Source organism: Lagenorhynchus albirostris, chromosome 7, assembly GCF_949774975.1.
Source record: "Lagenorhynchus albirostris chromosome 7, mLagAlb1.1, whole genome shotgun sequence".
NCBI classification, from domain to species: domain Eukaryota; kingdom Metazoa; phylum Chordata; class Mammalia; order Artiodactyla; family Delphinidae; genus Lagenorhynchus; species Lagenorhynchus albirostris.
In genome coordinates this window covers 47625302-47644511 of record NC_083101.1, presented here as the reverse complement: position 1 = coordinate 47644511, position 19210 = coordinate 47625302, and the positions used below count along the sequence as shown (strand labels likewise).

Genomic DNA, 19210 nt, shown 5'->3' with positions numbered 1-19210 from the left:
GGAATCAGAGTACTCTAAAAGCAGTGGTTCCCAAACCTTTTATTAAAAAAGTCAAATTGGGGACTTCCCTGGCGGGCCAGTGATTAAGACTTTGCCTTTCAATGCAGAGCGTGTGTGTTCGATCCAAATTAAAAAAAAAAAATTGGAATGACAAAAGAGTTAACAAGTTTTAATTTTGCCACAAAGGGGTGTTACAAACTAAATATAATATACTATCACTATAATTTCATAAGCACACATTAACATAAAAATAATTTCAGTATAAAGGGTAGTCATTTTTACTGAGTAAATTTAGATTCACAAACACCTCATTTATAAAAATAGCTCCATGTGTATTTAAGATTTACATGTGAAAAAGTAAAACTTTTAAAACAAACTATAACAGAATCTTTATAATCTCAAGATAGAGAAGATTTCCTTTAAAGAGAAAAAGCATAATCATAGAAGAATTTGACATTAAAATTAAGAACATCTAGTTACCAAAAGATACCATACTTAAAGTGAAAAGGCATGCAAATGACTAGAAAATATCTGTAAAGCCTACCAAGCATTGCTATCCAGAATACATAAAAAGCATTTACAAATCAATAAAATAAACCCGTAGAAAAACAGAATAGGCAATTCATAGAAGGAACATGAATAGCCAAAAAATAAATGAAAGTGTTCTCAACAGTGTGATGAAACCTACAATGAAGTAACATTTCATACTCCTCATAATGTCAAAACTTAACAAGTCTAAAGTATCTGGAAGGTGAGAAAACAGACCCTTTAATCCATTACTGATACAAACACTCTGGAGAGAAAACTGGTAGTTATCAAATCAAGTTGAAGAAGCAGCTCCTACCCTGTGTTCTAGCAATCTACTACTAGATTTGTATCCCAGTGCAATCTTTCTCAATAATGGCTTTTTAGTTGTTGTAACGAATGGGGTACTACTGTATAGATATCAGGGACACGAGGCACACTTGGTGTGTAAAGATAATGCTGTGACACGTCCCATGACTTTTGAACATTCTGCTGGACAATCATTTAAGGGAACAGAAGGAAAAAATAAGGTCAAATATTAATAAATAGGATTTAACACAAAGTATATTTGTATTGTTTTAATATAGGTGAAGATTTTAAAGAATGCAACCCTTGTGTAAAGAGAGAAGACTGCACTTTTATTTTTGTTCCAACTTTACTGAAATTAGTTATTTCAGAAACTCCCTTATCAGCATCAGTGCCTCTGTTGGTATTTGAATGGCCAATTCAACACACCTGTTTAATCTGCTTTAGCAGCTGTCCTATTCATGGTGATCCTATCCGTGCAAAGTATCTACTACTACTATTTCTTCTAGCAGTGCTTCTTAGACTTTAAGGTGCACTCAACTCACCTGGGAATCTTGTTAATATTCAGCACCTGAATCACTAGGGTAGGGCCTGAGGTTCTGATTTCTAACAAGCTCCCAGAATTCTAATGTTACTGGTCTACTATCACACTTGGTAGCAAGATTACAGTGTGGTTGAGCCTGAGCATTGACACAGTGCAATATATTACTTTGTTATAAATTACTTCTTTATTTTAGTCAGGGCATTACTTTATTTAAAATATGAATGTAAGTTTATTATTATGAATTTCATTTTAACAGTAATGAGGAAGTTGTAAAATATTACTTTAAAAATGGGATATAGGTTCAAGAACCACTACCCTAGAGGAAGCCTTGCACATGCACCTAAGTAAACATATACCGGAATATTCCCTACGCACTGTTTAATAAGCAAACAATTGGAAACAACTAAAATGACCAACAGAAACCTGATACAGTCACATAATGAAACACACACCATATGACAGTAAAAATAAACTAGAGCTACCTGAATAAACATAGATAAATCTTGGCATGATCAGTGAAGAAAGCAAGCTACAGATACAAAATTCATATTTAAATAGTCTTAAAACCAATCAAAGAAAAACCATATAGGGTTCATGGATATAAAGGAATGTAGTAAAGTATAAACGGAAGGATGCATGTTAGCAGTTGGGAGTGGGGAAAAGAGGGAATAGGATTTAAGAGGGGTACCAAGTACAGAGGAAGCTTTGTTTTGTAGTTTTAACTTTCCAACTGGGTAATGAGTGCATGAATATTCATTATATTGTATATTATCAATACTTACATTGCTATATTATTTCTCATTTCACCTCGGCGAAAACTGTTGGGCCTAGACAGATGTTTGGAAAACACTGCTCCAAAGCAAAGATTCAGGACTAGAAGTCAGAAGACCCAGATTCAAGTCTCAGTTCTGGTTCTTACAAATTGTGTAGCTTTAGGCAATTCAAATAACGAACTTCTCTAGGCTTTATTTCATCTGTAATAAAGTCATAAAGCATCATTTTTCCTCTCCAACTCACAAGGCTGGGTTTGAGAGCCATATTGCTATGTGAGAAATCTTTAACAGGATAGGAAAGGTAGGAGTAGGTAGGAATAATTTTTGAGAATTAAGAGCAAAACCTTGGATATATTAGAAATAAAATCTATCAGTAAACAAACCAAGCAAGTCAATCTGTCACTCTATTTTCTTGTCATCACTGATTCTAAAGATATGACACCAAATTATATTTTCTTAACAATGGAGAAATTTTGAGTTTATCACTTCCTAAGTGATGGCATATGGATAGACAGTCTCCCTATTATAACTATGTTTCTTTATCGTAATTCTTCACCAAGGAACTGAAATTCATGATACCAAAACAAAATTGCATTAAAAAGTACTCTTATTAACTAAAACAATCAATGTCACATAACCAGAGGAACTGTTGGTTCTCACTGCCCTTTCTACATAGTGAGCAAATGCACATTTTATTAGTCCTATATTACAGATGGAGAAACTGACTCAGATGTGGGATAGCTTGCCTGGAGCTGTAGACCAATTCAGCGACAAAACTTGGAACAGACACTAACTGCCTAGTTCTTCTGTGTTCATTAAACTACCAAAAACATTACTTTGCCATAATGCTTTATGGCAATTCTGTATGTCACAGGAAATAGAAAATTCTTTGTCAGATGTCATGCACGTTTCAAAATGGGCAAAGATACTCAAGGAAACAAGCCACTTATCAACTACAGTACTGCACAGCAAGTGACAAGATTAAAACTGCCTAGGCATGCTAAAACTCTAATCCTATCCTTGACAATTAACCTTATTAATTCTACAGCAGGAGAAAAGAGAGGTCAAAATATAGGTGAGGGTTTCCTCCTGGATCTCAAGTAATATAGCAATTATTGCACAACAGGGACCTTATTTCTTTTATAAGGTGAAACATGTCTATCTCCACTGCTCTTCTTTAAGTAAGCCTCCACCCCTACTCCCAACCAAAGAGTTGGGCACCCAAATTAGAACACTGGCAATTATGATAATTATCAAAATACTGGCTCTGATTAGATATTAGATAAATCACCCAAATGAGTTTATGCTATAAACGTATGAGACAAACTCTTCATAGAGAAAAGTTCATTTTATTTTAAGTCTTTTTGTTAATGTAAACAGATGAATGCTCTTACAACATGTACCTGACTTTTTACTCAGACTCATTACCTAATGACTAGTAGTTTTAAATGACGCGAGATTTCCAAACTTTTTATTTATTGAAGCCTTAAAAAGAATTCAATGAATTATCTTACGGATCAAGTACTGCATATTACAGAAAAGTTTTAAACATGAATACCTTTTTGTAAGCTAACAGCCAAAATTTAAAGGTCACCCTCCCTGTATTCCGTTACTCATCCTTCTGCTTAACAAATCCACTTCACGCTGACTTAAATCTATGAGTCATTTAAAAAAGTTATATCCTGGCGTTGGCAGAAATCTCCACGGATCAAAGCTCTGAACATTTCTTTCTTTTTTTTTTTTTTTTTGAATAAGAAGCCAGGGTTAAACTCTCTTCTTTACAAAAGCCCTTCACAACAGTACAATCTAACTTGACAGTACAATCTAACTTTTCGTTTCAGGGTTAAAAAAAATTCCAAAGAAAACCTCTAATTTTTCAATTCAAAAACAATTCCTGATGAGCCTACCCTAGAGTTCGAAAACAAGTAGAGTTCAACCATCGAGAGAAAACCACCCTACGGCGGCGGACCAGAATACACAAATCACCAAGCGCGGTGCACAAACGAGCTAAAGTCTAGGCTGGCACACACGAGGACATCCAGGAGACAGCCTTCAGGCGTCGCGACTCTCACAATGAGCCAGGGAGCGAAAAGTGAACCTGGACCCATCTTTCCGTCCACAGGGAGAATAGCAAAGGAATGAAATGAGGCCCTTCTTTGCAAGAAGGACCCAAGACCTTTGCCAGTCCGTCTGTCCGTCCCTCTCCCGCCCCCAGACTCCCGCAGCCTCACCGACTACGAAGACTTTCCTACCTCTCCCCTTCACCGAACCAACAGAGAATCTTCTCAAAAACCCAGACGCGATCGGGAGTGGCTTCTCCGCCTTTGCCGGCGCCGAGAGGCATCCCAGTCGCCAACAACAAAGACGCCTCCCGCTCCCCTCCCCCCGCCCGGCCCGGGCTCGTCCCTCCCGCGCTGCTGCTCCGGGCCTAGCGCCCCCTCCCCGAGCCCAGCCGCAGCGCCCCGGCCCCCCCGTGGCCCCACGCACCTGCACCTGAGGGCCGCAGGCAAGGCGTCAGGCAGAAAGGGCCAGGAGAGAACCTCTGCCGCCGCGCTGTCCTCTACGAGGCGCGATCCGCGCTGCTGCCGCCGCCCGACTCTCCCGGCCTGCGGGCGGGCCCGGCCAAAGAGGGGGGACGAGGGCGGCAGCCCCCGGCGCCGGGACGAGCAAGAACGGCGGCGCCCGAGGGGGCCGGCTCGCGCTCCCGAGTCTCGCCTCGCGACGGCCCTGCTCCTCCACACGGGTTCGCGTTCTGCTGACTAACGGCCTCGGCGCGAGGCGCTGGAGCGGCCGCCTCCGCCGCCGCCGTCGGCTGCTGTTGGGCCTCACGTCCCGCGCGGCCGTGGTCGCTGCTGCCGCAGCCGCCGCCACCTCCCTTTCTGGCACTGCAGACACCACCCAGACCCAGTCAGGTCTTTCTTCTTTTTAATCCTCCTTTCTTTGCTCCCCTTCGGCCTGCCGGCAGCGGGGTTCGCTCTCGTGGCGGGAAGCAGGCTGGAAGGGAACCCAGGGGCTAGCAGAGAGCTCACTAAGCTAGGACTTGGTCACTGACTGAACGAAAGCGCCAAGGCTGACCCGGACTCCAGCCTGCGAGCGGGCCGGGGGTTGGACGGAGTCCAGTTTAGCCCGACTTCCACCAATCACAAGCCGCCCAGAGGAGTAGGGCGCCCGGAGAGGCCGAGCTGAGTCGGCAGGAGGCGGGGATTGCGGAAAAGAAGAGCCAATAGGAGCAAAGTTTTCCCTCCCCTTCACTTGGGCGGACTGCCACATTCGGACCAATGGGGGAATTCTCGCTTCGAAGAAAGTGGGATTTTTCGCCGGGTTTGAGAAAGAGGCTTCGCGGATGGGGAGGGGTAGAGACTGGGCTGAGTAAAAGACCCTTGCTGGAGCTGAAGGGCCGAAAGGTGTCCTTTGACCTCCGCGAGGAGTCACGTGGGATGCCGGAGGCGGAGGCAGAAATGCTGGTTAAGTTCCTTCCGGGTCGGAGACAGAAGCGTGAACTCCGTGGAGATAGTTCCTGGTACCCTAGGCTTGGGTGTATCTTCCTTGTCCCAGCTCGCGGTGGTTGTGGTTTCGGCGATGAGCTCCCAGAAGGGGAACGTGGCTCGTTCCAGGCCTCAGAGGCACCAGAATACGTTTAGCTTCAAAAATGACAAGTTTGATAAGAGTGTTCAGACCAAGGTAGGAGCCTGCCTATTACACTAAATCTGACTCCAGGGAGGAATGGTTCAGTGGAAGTGAGAGGAGTTGGCTCTCAGGAAGTGAGAGGAGTTGGCCAGGGCAAATGTGGACCGCAGCCCAGAGTTAGTTTTGGCTGCAGTGTAGCCTTTTCTTTGACCTGGATGTGTTGTCTCCTTGTAAATATATTTGGCGGTGAACATTTGACTAATTGTACTGAATGAACGGGACCCTCATCAAACCTAAAATGCAAAGGGAAAATTGAGTCGTTGAACGCTCCCATTTGGATTACATATTTGCAGTAGGAAAACGAGCATTATGACGCTAGTGTCTTTTTCAAATGTTGCACCAGGTTTATGCAGTCACTGTTTCTTTTTGGAAAATCCCAGGCCCATAGGTTTGTAGGGAGAATGTGAAAGCTCTTAAGCCCTCTTAGCCCCAGTGTCCACACCAACATAATGGGAATTTCTCTCTCGTTTGTAAGATTGTTTTGAGAATCAAATTATTTGATGAATGCAAAACTGCTTGTGTTGCTGTTTATATTTATTTAGCAGATTTATTTAAGCTGGAAGGAAATTCAGACTGTATAGATAGCCAGAGGTCTTGGGTTGTATACAGCTACTAATTTGCTGTTAAGTATTTCTCTCTCCTCACTTAGCTGTATGGAGGGGAGATAATTGAAGACAAGAGCAGCTTGGGGGCAGCCGCCATCATATCAGATAAACCTGACGTTAACGTAAACTGGAGCTCAAATTTTCTAGGTGTGTGGCTTAAGCAAGTTATTAAATATTTAATTTCTCTGAGTCTTACTTTGGTCTCAAATGAGAAACCCGCCTGTATTGTTGAGAGGTTAAATGATATATATAAATGATCTGGATCATTAGTGTCCAACAAGTGATAAATTTCCCAACATTGGCTACGCAAGAAAAGTAACTTTTTTTTGGCTGCGTTGGGTCTTTGTTGCTGAGTGCGGGCTTTCTCTAGTTGCAGCGAGCCGGGCTACGCTTCGTTGCGGTGCGTGGGCTTCTCATTGCGGAGCACGGGCTGTAGGCGCGTGGGCTCAGTAGTTGTGGCTTGCGGGCTCTAGAGCGCAGGCTCAGTAGTTGTGGCGCATGGGCTTAGTTGCTCCGCGGCATGTGGGATCTTCCAGGTCTGACGATCGAACCCGTGTCCTCTGCATTGGCAGGCGGATTCTTAACCACTGCATCACCAGGGAAGTCCCAAAGTGACAGTTCATGGTAACCAGTGACTTCCTTTTTCTTTCCTTTCTGTCTTCACTATACAGATATATAATGAACATCTTTCATGTACAGGGTCCCATGTGCATGTGTATACAGTGTTCAAAAGAGTTGACTCTGCCTTCAAGGAACTTATGGTTTTCTGGGTCATGGGACAATAAGCACAGAGATATATAATTATAAATTATGATGAAGGGAATCACAGTTGAGTAAAGAAGAATAAGGAGGGATATTTTCAATTGGGCGCTCAGAAGACCTCTCCTTTCCCTTAATTAGGTTCAGATTCAGAAGGAAAACCTGGAGCAACGTTTGGGAAGACTTTCCCAAGTTTGTGCCTGTCATCAATAGGTAAACCAGAGTAAAAAAGCTGTGCTATTCCAAATAGATGTCTATCTTGCCCTGTATTCTTACTCTAAGTCTTTTCACAAGCATTTACTGCTGATTGTTTTTCATCAGGTGATAAAAAGCAGTTTTAATAAGTATTTAGCTACAGTGTCGCTTACTGTGCTTGTTGTCCTTTTAAGTACAGGACTTCTTGAACTTGTACTTCTTGTTCTAGTACTTCGTCCTAGACTTCCTGTACTTTTCATCGTGTATTTTCTGGTGTTATCTAACAACCATGTCATTATGGTCTGAAATGTTTTCATGAGTCTCAAGTTCAGTTCCTGAGTTTCATTTTGTTTATCACTTTTATCATTAATTCCTTTGTCTCTTTTAAATAGTGAGGAAGTCTCATTCGTCCATTGGTAGAACCACCAGGTGCTTTGTTATTGGCGGTTCTAACAAAAACAGCAAGAAATATTTTACTGAGGAAGATCATTAGGTTGATAGTTCATCTGTCTGATGGAGGACTAATAATTGGCTGCATTCATGGCAAATTCTTGAACCAGCTATGTGTAGCTGTCTAAAGCCAAGATTTTGTCAGAAGCATCTGACCCTGTCTTCATTCCTGTGCTTTATACCAGAAAGATGTTTTATTCAGCAACATCTAATAAAGGAGTGGTAAGATGTGCATGATTCTCTGTAACTCTCCTTGAAGGATTGTAGTAACAATTGACTACTTGTACCTCATTATTTTGACATAGTCTTGCATGATGGTTCTCCGTCTCCTCGTCTGCCAAGCAGTTTGTCAGGACTGAAATTAGAAGTTGGATAATGACAGCTGTTTTATTGGAAAGTTTATCTAAGTAAAGCACCCACTCCCAAAAAGACACAGGTGATAACTGTCTTCATATACTTGAATATATTCCAGAAGAGGAGAGAAGCTTCGCATTCCAAATGGCCAAACTTGAACCAACGGGTCAAAGTAAAAGAGATAGGTTTCAGCTCAATATAAGGGAATTGTCTTAATAGTGAGGAGCATGCACTAGAATTTTGTAACCTCCCCGTCACTGGGGTTATTAAAAGAAGCCTCTATGGCCATTGGCCTGCAGTGCCCTCTCATGACTTGCAGAGGTGAGGTGGAGAGGGGAGTAGGTTTAAATCTCTTCTAGTCATTTGGTACTAAAATATTGATTGTATCGATATCAAGCTTGTGTCCCTTATTGGAAAGGCAATAATGTGTAGTGGAAGGAACACTGGACCAAGAAAAAGCCACATTTTAGCCCCAGTTCTGTTGTTTTTTTTTTGCTTTGTGGAAGCATAAAGCATATGATAATTTATGTGGCCTTGCAGTTGCTCAAAGCTTAAAAAACTAATTAGAAAAGAAATACATGTTTGTTGAAGAATATTGAAACAACAGAGAAATGTATAAAGTGTAAAAGTGAAAGTACCTTTTTCCAGGCCTGTTCCTCTTCAGATGTAGTCACCGTTAAGAGTTAGATGTGTATGTTTTTAGACATCTAAGCACAATATAGTACATATGAAATAAAATGCATTTTCCCTTTCTCATTTAGAAAATTGAGTATGTCAGAACATAGAGATTAAGCTCATTCTTTTTAATGGGTGTATAATATTCTATAATATATATGTAGAGTAGCTTATTTAATTACTTTCCTATTAATAAACATTTGAGTTGTTTTCAATTTTTCACTATGACAAATAAAGTTGCAGTGGATTCTTGTATTCACATATTTGTTCCATATCAGTTATTTGGTACCAGACATTGTGGTAGATACTAGGGGTATAAGGTTGAGCATAATATACAGCCATGCCTTTAATTGAAGCTTATAGTTTGGTGGGCAAGGTGACGGGCATTAATCAAATAATCCTTTTGAGTATGTTAATACAAATGGCAGTAAGAGCTAGGAAGGAAAACTCTAAGGGAACCTTGAGAGTATCTAGCAGGAAGTCTTGAGTAAGTTTGGAGGGTTTAAGAAGGCTTCCCTGAGGTCTGAAGGATGGATAGCATTTAACTAAATGAAATGGGAAGAGCATATATTATCTTCTTAAGGATGCTGTTTGTTTCATATGTGTAGTCAGCATTGTTTTTACTAGCATGTCTGAAAATGTTAGAGCCACAGGATCACATGATTTTGTTAAGGCAGAAGTCAATTTCGTGGTCAGTACTAGATCTCACTTTTAGGGGGTCATAGTGTACATTAGCATAAAACACTTAGATGTTTTGCAGTTTAAAAAAAAATTATTTAGCCAAAACTTCCCTGGCTGTAGACTTTGGTTTACATAATACCAGTTAAATGTGAATTAATTTTGGGGGGAACACACTCATTTTGGGAAACTCTTGTTACTACCTTGAAATGGAAAAGGAAAAGGAAAATCTGAGGTTATACTCTCTAAATAGTTTTGGAAATAAAATTTTGTTAATAATAGCTAATGCTATGTACTTAAGTATGTTAGCATCTGTGAATACTTGATATGTATTATCTAATTTGATCTTCAAAAATAACCCTAAGACAGGTGCTACAGTTATCCCATTTTGCATCTTGGGAAATTAGGACTCAGAGGTGAATGATGTGCCCAAAGTTATATTAATAGCATGTGGCTGGCTATGCATTGATTAGGTGTAGCCTGTGCTGGGGGACCTTAAAGAACGGGTAAATTAAAAGTCCCTTTTTGTGTCTGTGTGTTGGTTGTTGTTTTTGAATACTGTGTTTTTGTCTATAATAGAAGCAATGTGATACCAAATTAGGGTTGGAACAGAGATGAGCTTTATTGACACTACCCCTAAACACTACCTGTTTGAAATGTTCGGGGGAAAGAGTCTCTTCTCATAAAGTGTGGCCCCCTGGAGTGTCACATATCACAGATATGGGCTGGTTGGAGCAGGTCCCATCTAATCAGCCAGGGCTCTGGAGCAGGGGTGGGGCTCCTCACTCATTTTGTGTGAAAGCCGATGCTAATTCCTTCAAGACCCTCAGCTCCTAGTTTAGGCAGAAAGCTGTCTTAAGTTTAAGGTGATATGATTACATTTATACAGCAGAACAGGATTCTGTGTTTACAAGCACCTTTATTCACAATAGCCAAAAAAACAAAACAAAACAAAAAACAAACAAAACCCCCACAAATATCCTTCAACAGAGAATAGATAAACAGATTGTGTCAATCATATAATGAAATACTCTATTTAAAAAAAAAGCTACTGATACATGCAAGCATGTAGGTAAATCTCAAAAATATTGTGTGGAAGGAAAGAAGTCAGGTGTTTCTCACATCTATAGAAATCTGAACAGTAGTTGCCTTGGGGGAATTGACTGGAAGGGGTTCAGGACAACTTTCTGGAGTGACAGAAACATGAAGGTCACAAGCATTTATTGAAACTCATTGAATTGAGCATTTAAGGTCTGTGCATGACACTGATATAAATTTTACCTCAATTATAAACAGATATGACCGCAGAATGACTGATTAACTACTCAGATGTCATGAAGTTCTGTTTTTGTTGTTTGCTTTTTGTTTGAGGAAGTTGTAGAAATACTACCTATTGTCAGTATGTTTTAAAAAGAAAACTATTTTTTTAACTTCTCCAGAAAGAAAACAAATGACAGGTTGACATTCTGTCATATTGAATATGTTAGCTAACCATAAGTCAAATTAATTCTAATAGTTGTCTTCTAATATTTTCCCATTTTTTAAGCTTTTATCTACAAACTCCAGTCATGATCCTTAAGTTAAATATTGTCTCTCTGTAAGAGAAATACAGATGGTCGTTACAAAGTGGATCTTGGGAACTCCTTGGTGGTCCAGCGGTTAGGACTCTGTGCTTTCACCGCTGAGGGCGTGGGTTCGATCCCTGGTTAGGGAACTAAGATACCACAAGCCATGTGGTGTGGCAAAAAATAAAAAACAAACAAAAAACAAAGTGGATCTTGTTCATAAGATTATTGAGCCTGGGGCTTCCCTGGTGGCGCAGTGGTTGAGAGTCTACCTGCCGATGCAGGGGACACGGGTTCGTGCCCCGGTCCGGGAAGATCCCACGTGCCGCGGAGCGGCTGGGCCCGTGAGCCATGGCCGCTGAGCCTGCGCGTCCGGAGCCTGTGCTCCGCAACGGGAGAGGCCACAACAGTGAGAGGCCCACGTACAACAATAACAACAACAAAAAAAAAGATTACTGAGCTTGGATCTTACTTTTCCTAGATTGACTCCAGGATAGAGTCATAATAATTTAGTTGGCCATGATGCCTGACACTGTAAGATGAATGAATAAAACCTTGCTATGGAAAAGATACTATTGGTAAGGCTCATTTTGTTCAGGTAGCTTGGAATCAAGTCATATGGGATCTTTGTCCTATCTCCTCTAGCCCAAAGATGTTGTAATTTAGGAAATGGTCTCAGATTGGTTTATGTTATCTCTGATGTGAGTAATTTTGGTATGAGTTATGAAGTGCCAGTCATGGGAATAAGTGTTATTTCTTAATCAATGGATTTCAACAATTAAGGTTTAAATGAGTGAGTAGCCATTAAACAAATCTGCAGCTGGGCAGAAATAGATTCCACTGTAGTTTCAAGGTAACCATCTTTGGCATTCTGGAGATCACCTGGGACCCCCTTCGAACTTTTTTCCAGATTGGGAAGTGCTCTTTGATATATTTCACCAAGGCTGTCTATTACATGGATTGAAATTAAATGTATCCTCCCCCCAACTGACTTCTTATTAAATTCAACATACTTTTTCAATTGACAAGGTGATTTAATCTATGGTGTGCGGGGCATTATGATACCTAAGAGTATTGTACTAAATAAAAGTCATAGTGCTAGTGAATATTCACTATTTTGAATGTTTTGAAGTATAGTATTCCCTGTCTTTTACACAAAATAATCTCATCCATGTTTTGGGATATTTCATTATACCTACATTCCCAAGGTGCTTCCACTTGAAGCCAATAAATTGATTTTGCATGTTTCTTATTTTTGATGCCTGCTACAGTTGGTTTTTTCTACATCAACCGTATGTTGTAGACATTTCATTTTATGTACAATGAATGACAACTGAAATTAATTTGTCTTGATTTGGTCTATGTGTTAAGGAATACTACCATACTCACTGTGGGATTATAAAATTTTATAATTACATTGTCAACACTTGTTTCTACATAAAGTTAAATACTACCCTGTTAGAAATAAAGTATTCTCAGAATTCTTCATCTAGGTAAATTAGTTCACCTGAGAGAGAGAAAGTCGTAATGTATATTAACTCTTCCCCAAATGGGTTATTTTCCGTTTGGAGAAACACTGTGTAGTACGGAGTGGCGCAGTTGGACAAGGAGCCTCAGGGATGACAGTTACAGACTGCTGCGGCATTTGTTATTTTAAGCTATAGGACTCTCCACACCTGCACAAGTGTTACTGTGAGGTCACAGGCAGGTGTACAGAGAATTGTGTTTGTCCTCAGAGCAATCCTGCTGCCCGCTCACTCCAGCCTAATTGTTATTGATCTTTTTCTCACCATTGACTTTTGTGAAAGGAAGAAATGAAATGAGAAAGGGGATAAACGGATAGCTAACATGCCTAAGATTCCTTTCTGAGATTTTCCTTATCACTCCAGGCCAAATAGCACTTAAATATACTGAATGAATTGAATAAACATTCCTCTTCTGAACTTGTCTATGTATGCAACGCCCTCTACATGCAGGTGATTATCATTAGGATTCTTTAGTTGCTAACTTAAGCAAAAAGGGAATTTATTGGAAAGATACTGAACTGCTCTCATGAAGCTTAGAAAAGGTGTTTGTTAATTTGTTTCAGTTGCATTTTTAGTGTCGAGGATTCCCAAGTTGGCCATTTTTGCTGGGAAATTTTATACTCATTTGCTTTATGTAGATCCTAACTTGATACAATCCTTGAACTTTTCAATGTCCCCTCCCCTAACCCTTCCAATTTGCCTCCTGGAACTGATAGTTTACTATCATCAAACAGACATAGTGTTGAAAATAAAATTTCGTTCACTTTCTTGCCCTGACTATTCCTGGGAACTCTGTTTCCCTATAGTCTTTAAGTAATGTTTTTTCACCCCACATCTTCAACCCCTCATTTAGAACCCTTTCTCCCATTTGTTGCTTTAGTCCATTTTTTCCTTGCTCAGAACCCCAGCTCTTCTGAAATGCATGCCATCAGACTATTTTCCCCTCCAGATCCATCCTTACCTCCTCGTTAGTACCCGGCTCACTGCTTTTCCACAGTTTTCCTGTCATTAGACTTAGTGATTGCTACAGCCACATGGATAATCAAACATCTGATCTCACAACTTTTAGATCCCCCACCTCAGAAATCTATTCCCATGGTCAAATGTTAAACCTCATTGCTGGTAACTGCTCCTCTTATAAACTTAAAACAAGCAAACAAACAAAAAGAACAACAAAAAAACCCACTGTCTACTTACCTGGTTTCTTTATTCCTCAAATAATTTTTTTTTAACTCCACTGGGTGCTCATGTGCATTAAGTTTTCCACTTTCCACTGCACCTCATTCATGTCCTTTTTTCCCTCATCTAGCTTGGAGACCATGTTCTATCAGTACAACTGCTCTTTTGCATGTACTTCAAATCCCTTATCCTTCTTTCCTTCTGTGGTACTTACCTGACAGAATCCTAACCTTGCTTAGATCCAGCTTTCTATCCACCATCATATCTACCAAACTACCTGCATCTGTACCCATTGTAAGGTCGGATCTTAACAAACGGCACCGCGAAACAGGAAAGCTTCAAGTGAGCTTTATTAGGGAGCGCTCCCGGGCGAGGTTCACTGGTCCGAGAGAAAGGGGCCAGAGAAGTCGCACCCGGGCGAGGGTTGGGCAAGATTTTATAGGGGAAGAAGGGAAAGGGGTGTGGTGAATCTGGGAGGGCGCAGGGTATTCCTTATTTGGTGGTCGTTTCGGGTATCCTAGGGGACCGTTAGTCCCGCCCCTCGAAAGGCGGGAAGGCTGGGCCGGGTGCAAAGTCCCCAGGTCAGTTCCTGGAACTGGGTGGTCCGGAATGTCTCCAGGGCAGTTTCTGGAACTGGGTGGTCCGGAGAATTTCGGTCTGATGAAACCTGTGAATCTGATTGTGTTCCCCTGCCTCGGGCCAGTTGGCCTTACACCCATACACTCTCCTTCCTGTTACAGTGGATGAAGTGCCTGTCTCTGCCTAAGACTGGTCCCTTTCCTTGCACCCTAGAGCTCATTTCTTCTTGCCTACCTTAGGACTTAAAGGCTTAAGACTTCTCATTTGTCCATGTTCTGTTGCATCATCAATCTTTCCATCTGTAATGGGTTATTTCAATTAAAAAAAAAATCCTCCTTAGATAAAACCCATGTTCTTTTCTGGCCCCACCCTACTTCTTTCTTCTTTATAAGAAAAGCTCCTGGATCTCCCATTTCTTTACCTCCCATTTTGTTCTATCCCTATTTAAATAATTTTTGTACATACCATTCCACTAAAAGCACCCTTGTCAAGGTCATCGATCTCTGTGTTGCCAAATCTTTGTTAATGCTCAGTACTCATCTCACTCAGTTGATCAGCAGCATTTGCCTCTCCAGCACTGTCTTGAAATAATTTTTTTCATTCAGCTCAGTCCATGACTTTACCATCTTTATGCTGATACCTTCCAAATCTGGAACTCCAGGCCAACCTCTCTCCTAAGCTGCAAAGTTGTATATTTAACTACCTACTTGACCTCTATTCTTAAATATCAAAAAGGTTTCTTAAGCTTAACATGGCAAAGAAAGAACTCTTAATTTTTCTCTTTCAAACCTTTTCCTCCTCCTGTGCTTCCCAACTCTGTAAACAACTCCACTATTTACCCAGTTCCTCAAACCAAAATGTAAGAATTACCCTTGATTCTTGGCCTTTTCTCACATTCTGTGTTTCAGTTTGTCAGCAAGACTGTCAACTGTTAAATTATCTTAATTTTCATAACCTCATTATTTTGATAGTCGGCTTTTTGTTAGAAGACTATGGTTGACTGAGACCTTTTTACCAAAAAGGATAGTCGAATAGGTTGATCTCAAGCTGTGAATTAGAATTCCAAAACTGTCAATTTAGGCCATGATTCCTATACATAGATGTGGTCTGTTTTGTTTTGGTTTTGATACAGTTACTTTGAAGAATAAAAATATTTTGAAGTGCATCCATTGGGTAGGAAAAATTTTTTTTGTCAGTTTTTGTCAGATTTCAGATTTGGATTTTTGGCCACAGATATCAAGCTCTTATTCAAGACAGTGGCAGCATGGTGTGGTAGAAAGACATTGATCTTGGAGTGAAAAGATTTAGGTCAAATTCTCTAGTATGTACTGGCTCTGTGATCTTAGATAAATTTCTTAACTAGTCAAGATCTTAGTGAGTTTAGCTATATTGTGAAAGTTAAGTAAGGTTTATGAAAATGCTCACATGGTACCTGGCATGCAGTGTTAAGTATTCTGTAAATGCTGGTCCATTCCTTCATCTTACTAAGACGTTCATCATGCTTGTACTACGCCCTCAGTAATGCCCTTCCTGGTTAATCCCACTGGAATGTCTCACTCCTGCCCTGTGGCATTTATTGCTCTCACCACACATATAGTGCATGTCTTATTAGTTATTAGTATATATGTCTTGGCTTCTTTCTCTCTCTTACGTGTACATACACAAATGCCATCCACCTCTGGCGGGAGGGGCTCAAGCATTTTTTTTTTTAACTACTCATGGTGTACTACGTAATATGTAGCAGCAGTTCAGTGCTCTGGAATGAAGGAATGCAAATCAAGTAGTTCTTATTGACATTGTATAATTGATTGTTGGTCTTTGTTAATTCATCTGTCTTTATTGACATGACATCTGTCTTATTGTTATGTAGCAAGCATTTGCAAAAGATGAGTATGGTATGTATCCTTCATTCAGGAATCTCAGACTAGTAACTACTCTAAAAAGTGAAAAAAGGTAAATATGGAGCATTTTCATTTATTAAACTTTTGTTGAAGTATAACATACAACATATAGAAAGTGCAAAAATCATAATAGAGTTCAATGAAGTTTCACAAACTGAACCCAGTCAACTCAGATCAAGAGAATGTCACTGACCTCTCCTATTCACCACAACTCTCTCCTCTAATAACCATTATCTTGATGAATATGAAGTATTTTTAAATAACCTTAAAGTCACGGCTTTTGGAGTCAAAGGAGAGAGAGTTATAGGTGCCTGGATGACCAGCCTTTCTTTACAGAAATAGTATTAGTGGATGTAGGCAAGCATCCTGATGGATCATCTTAACTGCTTAAATGTACAACACGACTTGATATAATCCTTCTTTGGGATGAAAGAAATTGGTGTGATTTGATTTTCCAAGTGATTGATTTGGTCTCTTTAGGATTTTTGACTTCTAAAACTATCAAGAGTAAATTTGAACTTTCCTTTAGCTTTGGAGTTGATTATTTCAACCTCAGTCCTAAATGTCTTCCAATTTATCTACTTATGAGGTTGAATTACATTTTTAGAACTTTATGGTGCATATTTTCTTAGATATTTTATCAAGTTCATTTCTAATTGGAATAGTTAAATTTATATTCTAAAGTTAATGTAATTATTCAAATTGTCCTTACGGAACGGAGTTGTATGACACATTTTCTTTTTTGTTTTGGCAGAGTTATATGTTATTAACAAAGAAGTATTTCTTCTTGTAGGTGATAGAAGTATACATGTATAATAATTTTCAGTGATGGCCCATCAGCATTAGAATTCTGTTGTAGCTTTATATTAATTGCACCTGGTTTTGAAGGCCGTTTACAACACGCATATGAAATACCAAGCTAAACTAGGGATTATTTTAAATGCTTTGTTGTTCTGTAAAGATTTATATATTATTAAATGCTCAGCCCTGTCTTACCAGGTGGCTGACTTGTTTGTTTTGAAATTACTCACGTTCCTGAAGTCATCAAATTGAATAATATACTTGACATCATAGTATATACTTGTATTTGTGAATGTTTTATATACCATCATTAGCCCTTATCACAAGACATTATAGTAATATGATATCATGTTTCCTGTAAACGTGAATGCTTGTAGGACATAATGCTAGATCTAATTTTTAATAAAGTTAGAATAGTCATATGGGATAAGTTGTCATTTATCATCCATATGAAAGAATATTATGGTTACTTTTACATATGTGATGCTGTTGCTCTAATTTAAACTCCTTATTATTGAACCATGGATGGTTCTTTGACCCTCACATGATGATTTCGTTGGCTGTTCCCTGGTATATTTAAATAAAAATCCTGGTTTATCTTGGTAGTTAACACTCATCTTAGGGATTCTCTAGAGACACCTTTATTAATGCCTATTTTTTGCTACCCAGTAAGAAAAAATCAGTCAAATTTTACTAAGGCTTCTTCTTTTTTAAAAAAATCATTTCCTACAATTATTATTATTATTTAATATAAATTTATTTATTTATGGCTGTGTTGGGTCTTCATTGCTGCGCGCAAGCTTTCTCTGGTTGCAGCAAGCAGGGGCTAATCTTTGTTGCAGTGCGTGGGCATCTCATTGCGTTGGCTTCTATTGTTGCGGAGCACAGGCTCTAGGCGCGCGGGCTTAAGTAGTTGCGGCACGCCGGCTGAGTAGCTGTGGCTGGCGGGCCCTAGAGCGCAGGCTCAACAGTTGTGGCGCACGGGCTTAGTTGCTCCCCGGCATGCGGGATCTTCGCGGAGAAGAACTCGAACTCGTGTCTCCTGCATTGGCAGGTGGATTCTTAACCACTGCGCCACCAGGAAGTCCCCATCATTAAAGTTTTAAAGTCTAAGTGCCCATTATTTAGTGTCTGTGCTAAGCAATAAGGAGATGAAAATAAGACCTTGTTCTGGCCTTCATGGTGTTGTAGTATAGCTGGGGAGTTAAGACCAGTGTACAAGAAGTAAGAGCAAACTAGAAATTTTATTGACACCTTCAGGAAAGGCCAAAAAATATGGGCTGTGTGACCATCTGTACATAGTCTCTCCTGCTTCTACTTGTGGATAAATCCCACTTCTGGTTTTAACACTTGACTGGTAGAAGTACAAAGAAGGTATGAAAGAAGATGAATTGCTGCTGTTTTAAATTAAACCCGTGTGTCACGTTAGGCTTTGATCTGCAACCTTTTGAGGACTTATTTTACAAGATTAACAATGGTCTTTGAAAACATAAGATGTCTTCCCCATTCTGTGATACCTTTGCAAATTTGTCATTGAGTAGTAGAGATAGATAACTCCCTCTCTTTGTCCCATTGGGTTGGGACTGAATGAAACAATAGAGTTTTTAAATCTGCAAGGCTACCAGTCAGCCTTGAATCTCCAGTGACTCCCCTACCCCTCAATCCAAATCCTTCCAAAAGCCCAGTTTGAAGAAGCTAACAGTTAATCTATTGTTTTAAACACTATTTTAACTCTTAACAATACTATTGCTTACTATTCAGATTTCCTTCATGCCCATTACTTTTGTCTCAACTAGATGTGAAGCACTGTGAGGAAAGAACTGTGTATTGTAAATCTTCTGAATCCTTGCGATGCCTAGCATAGTACTGAGTACACACTAGCTTGTACTTTTTTCGAATTGTTCCTGTAGACAGCAGAGAGATGGTCACGGTACATGGTGTACTTACTTCTAACCTGTGATACATTTTATAATTTGACTGTTGGAAGGAGTCCTAAACTTGGAGTCAGGGCAAAGCAGGAGTAGACTCTTCAGATTCCTTCCTGTATGGCTACTGAGTCACTCTGTAACCATAGGTAAGTTATATCAATTCTCTACAAATTAGAATAA

At 39.9% G+C, this 19210-nt stretch overlaps 2 protein-coding genes across 2 annotated transcripts in view; one reads left to right on the top strand and one right to left on the bottom strand.

Moving 5' to 3' along the window:
• Positions 1-5234, bottom strand: part of ABHD17B (abhydrolase domain containing 17B, depalmitoylase) — a 36864-nt gene extending 31630 nt beyond the window's left edge. The window contains exon 1 of the mRNA XM_060153432.1: positions 4636-5234. The gene's annotated coding sequence lies outside the window, so the exon portion shown is untranslated. The remainder of the gene's footprint in view (positions 1-4635) is intronic.
• Positions 5235-5487: 253 nt separating this feature from the next.
• The window catches only part of C7H9orf85 (chromosome 7 C9orf85 homolog), a 65741-nt gene continuing 52018 nt past the window's right edge, over positions 5488-19210 (top strand). The window contains exon 1 of the mRNA XM_060154980.1: positions 5488-5829. Within this exon, the coding sequence (XP_060010963.1) occupies positions 5728-5829 (102 nt within the window). The 5' untranslated portion in view covers positions 5488-5727. The remainder of the gene's footprint in view (positions 5830-19210) is intronic.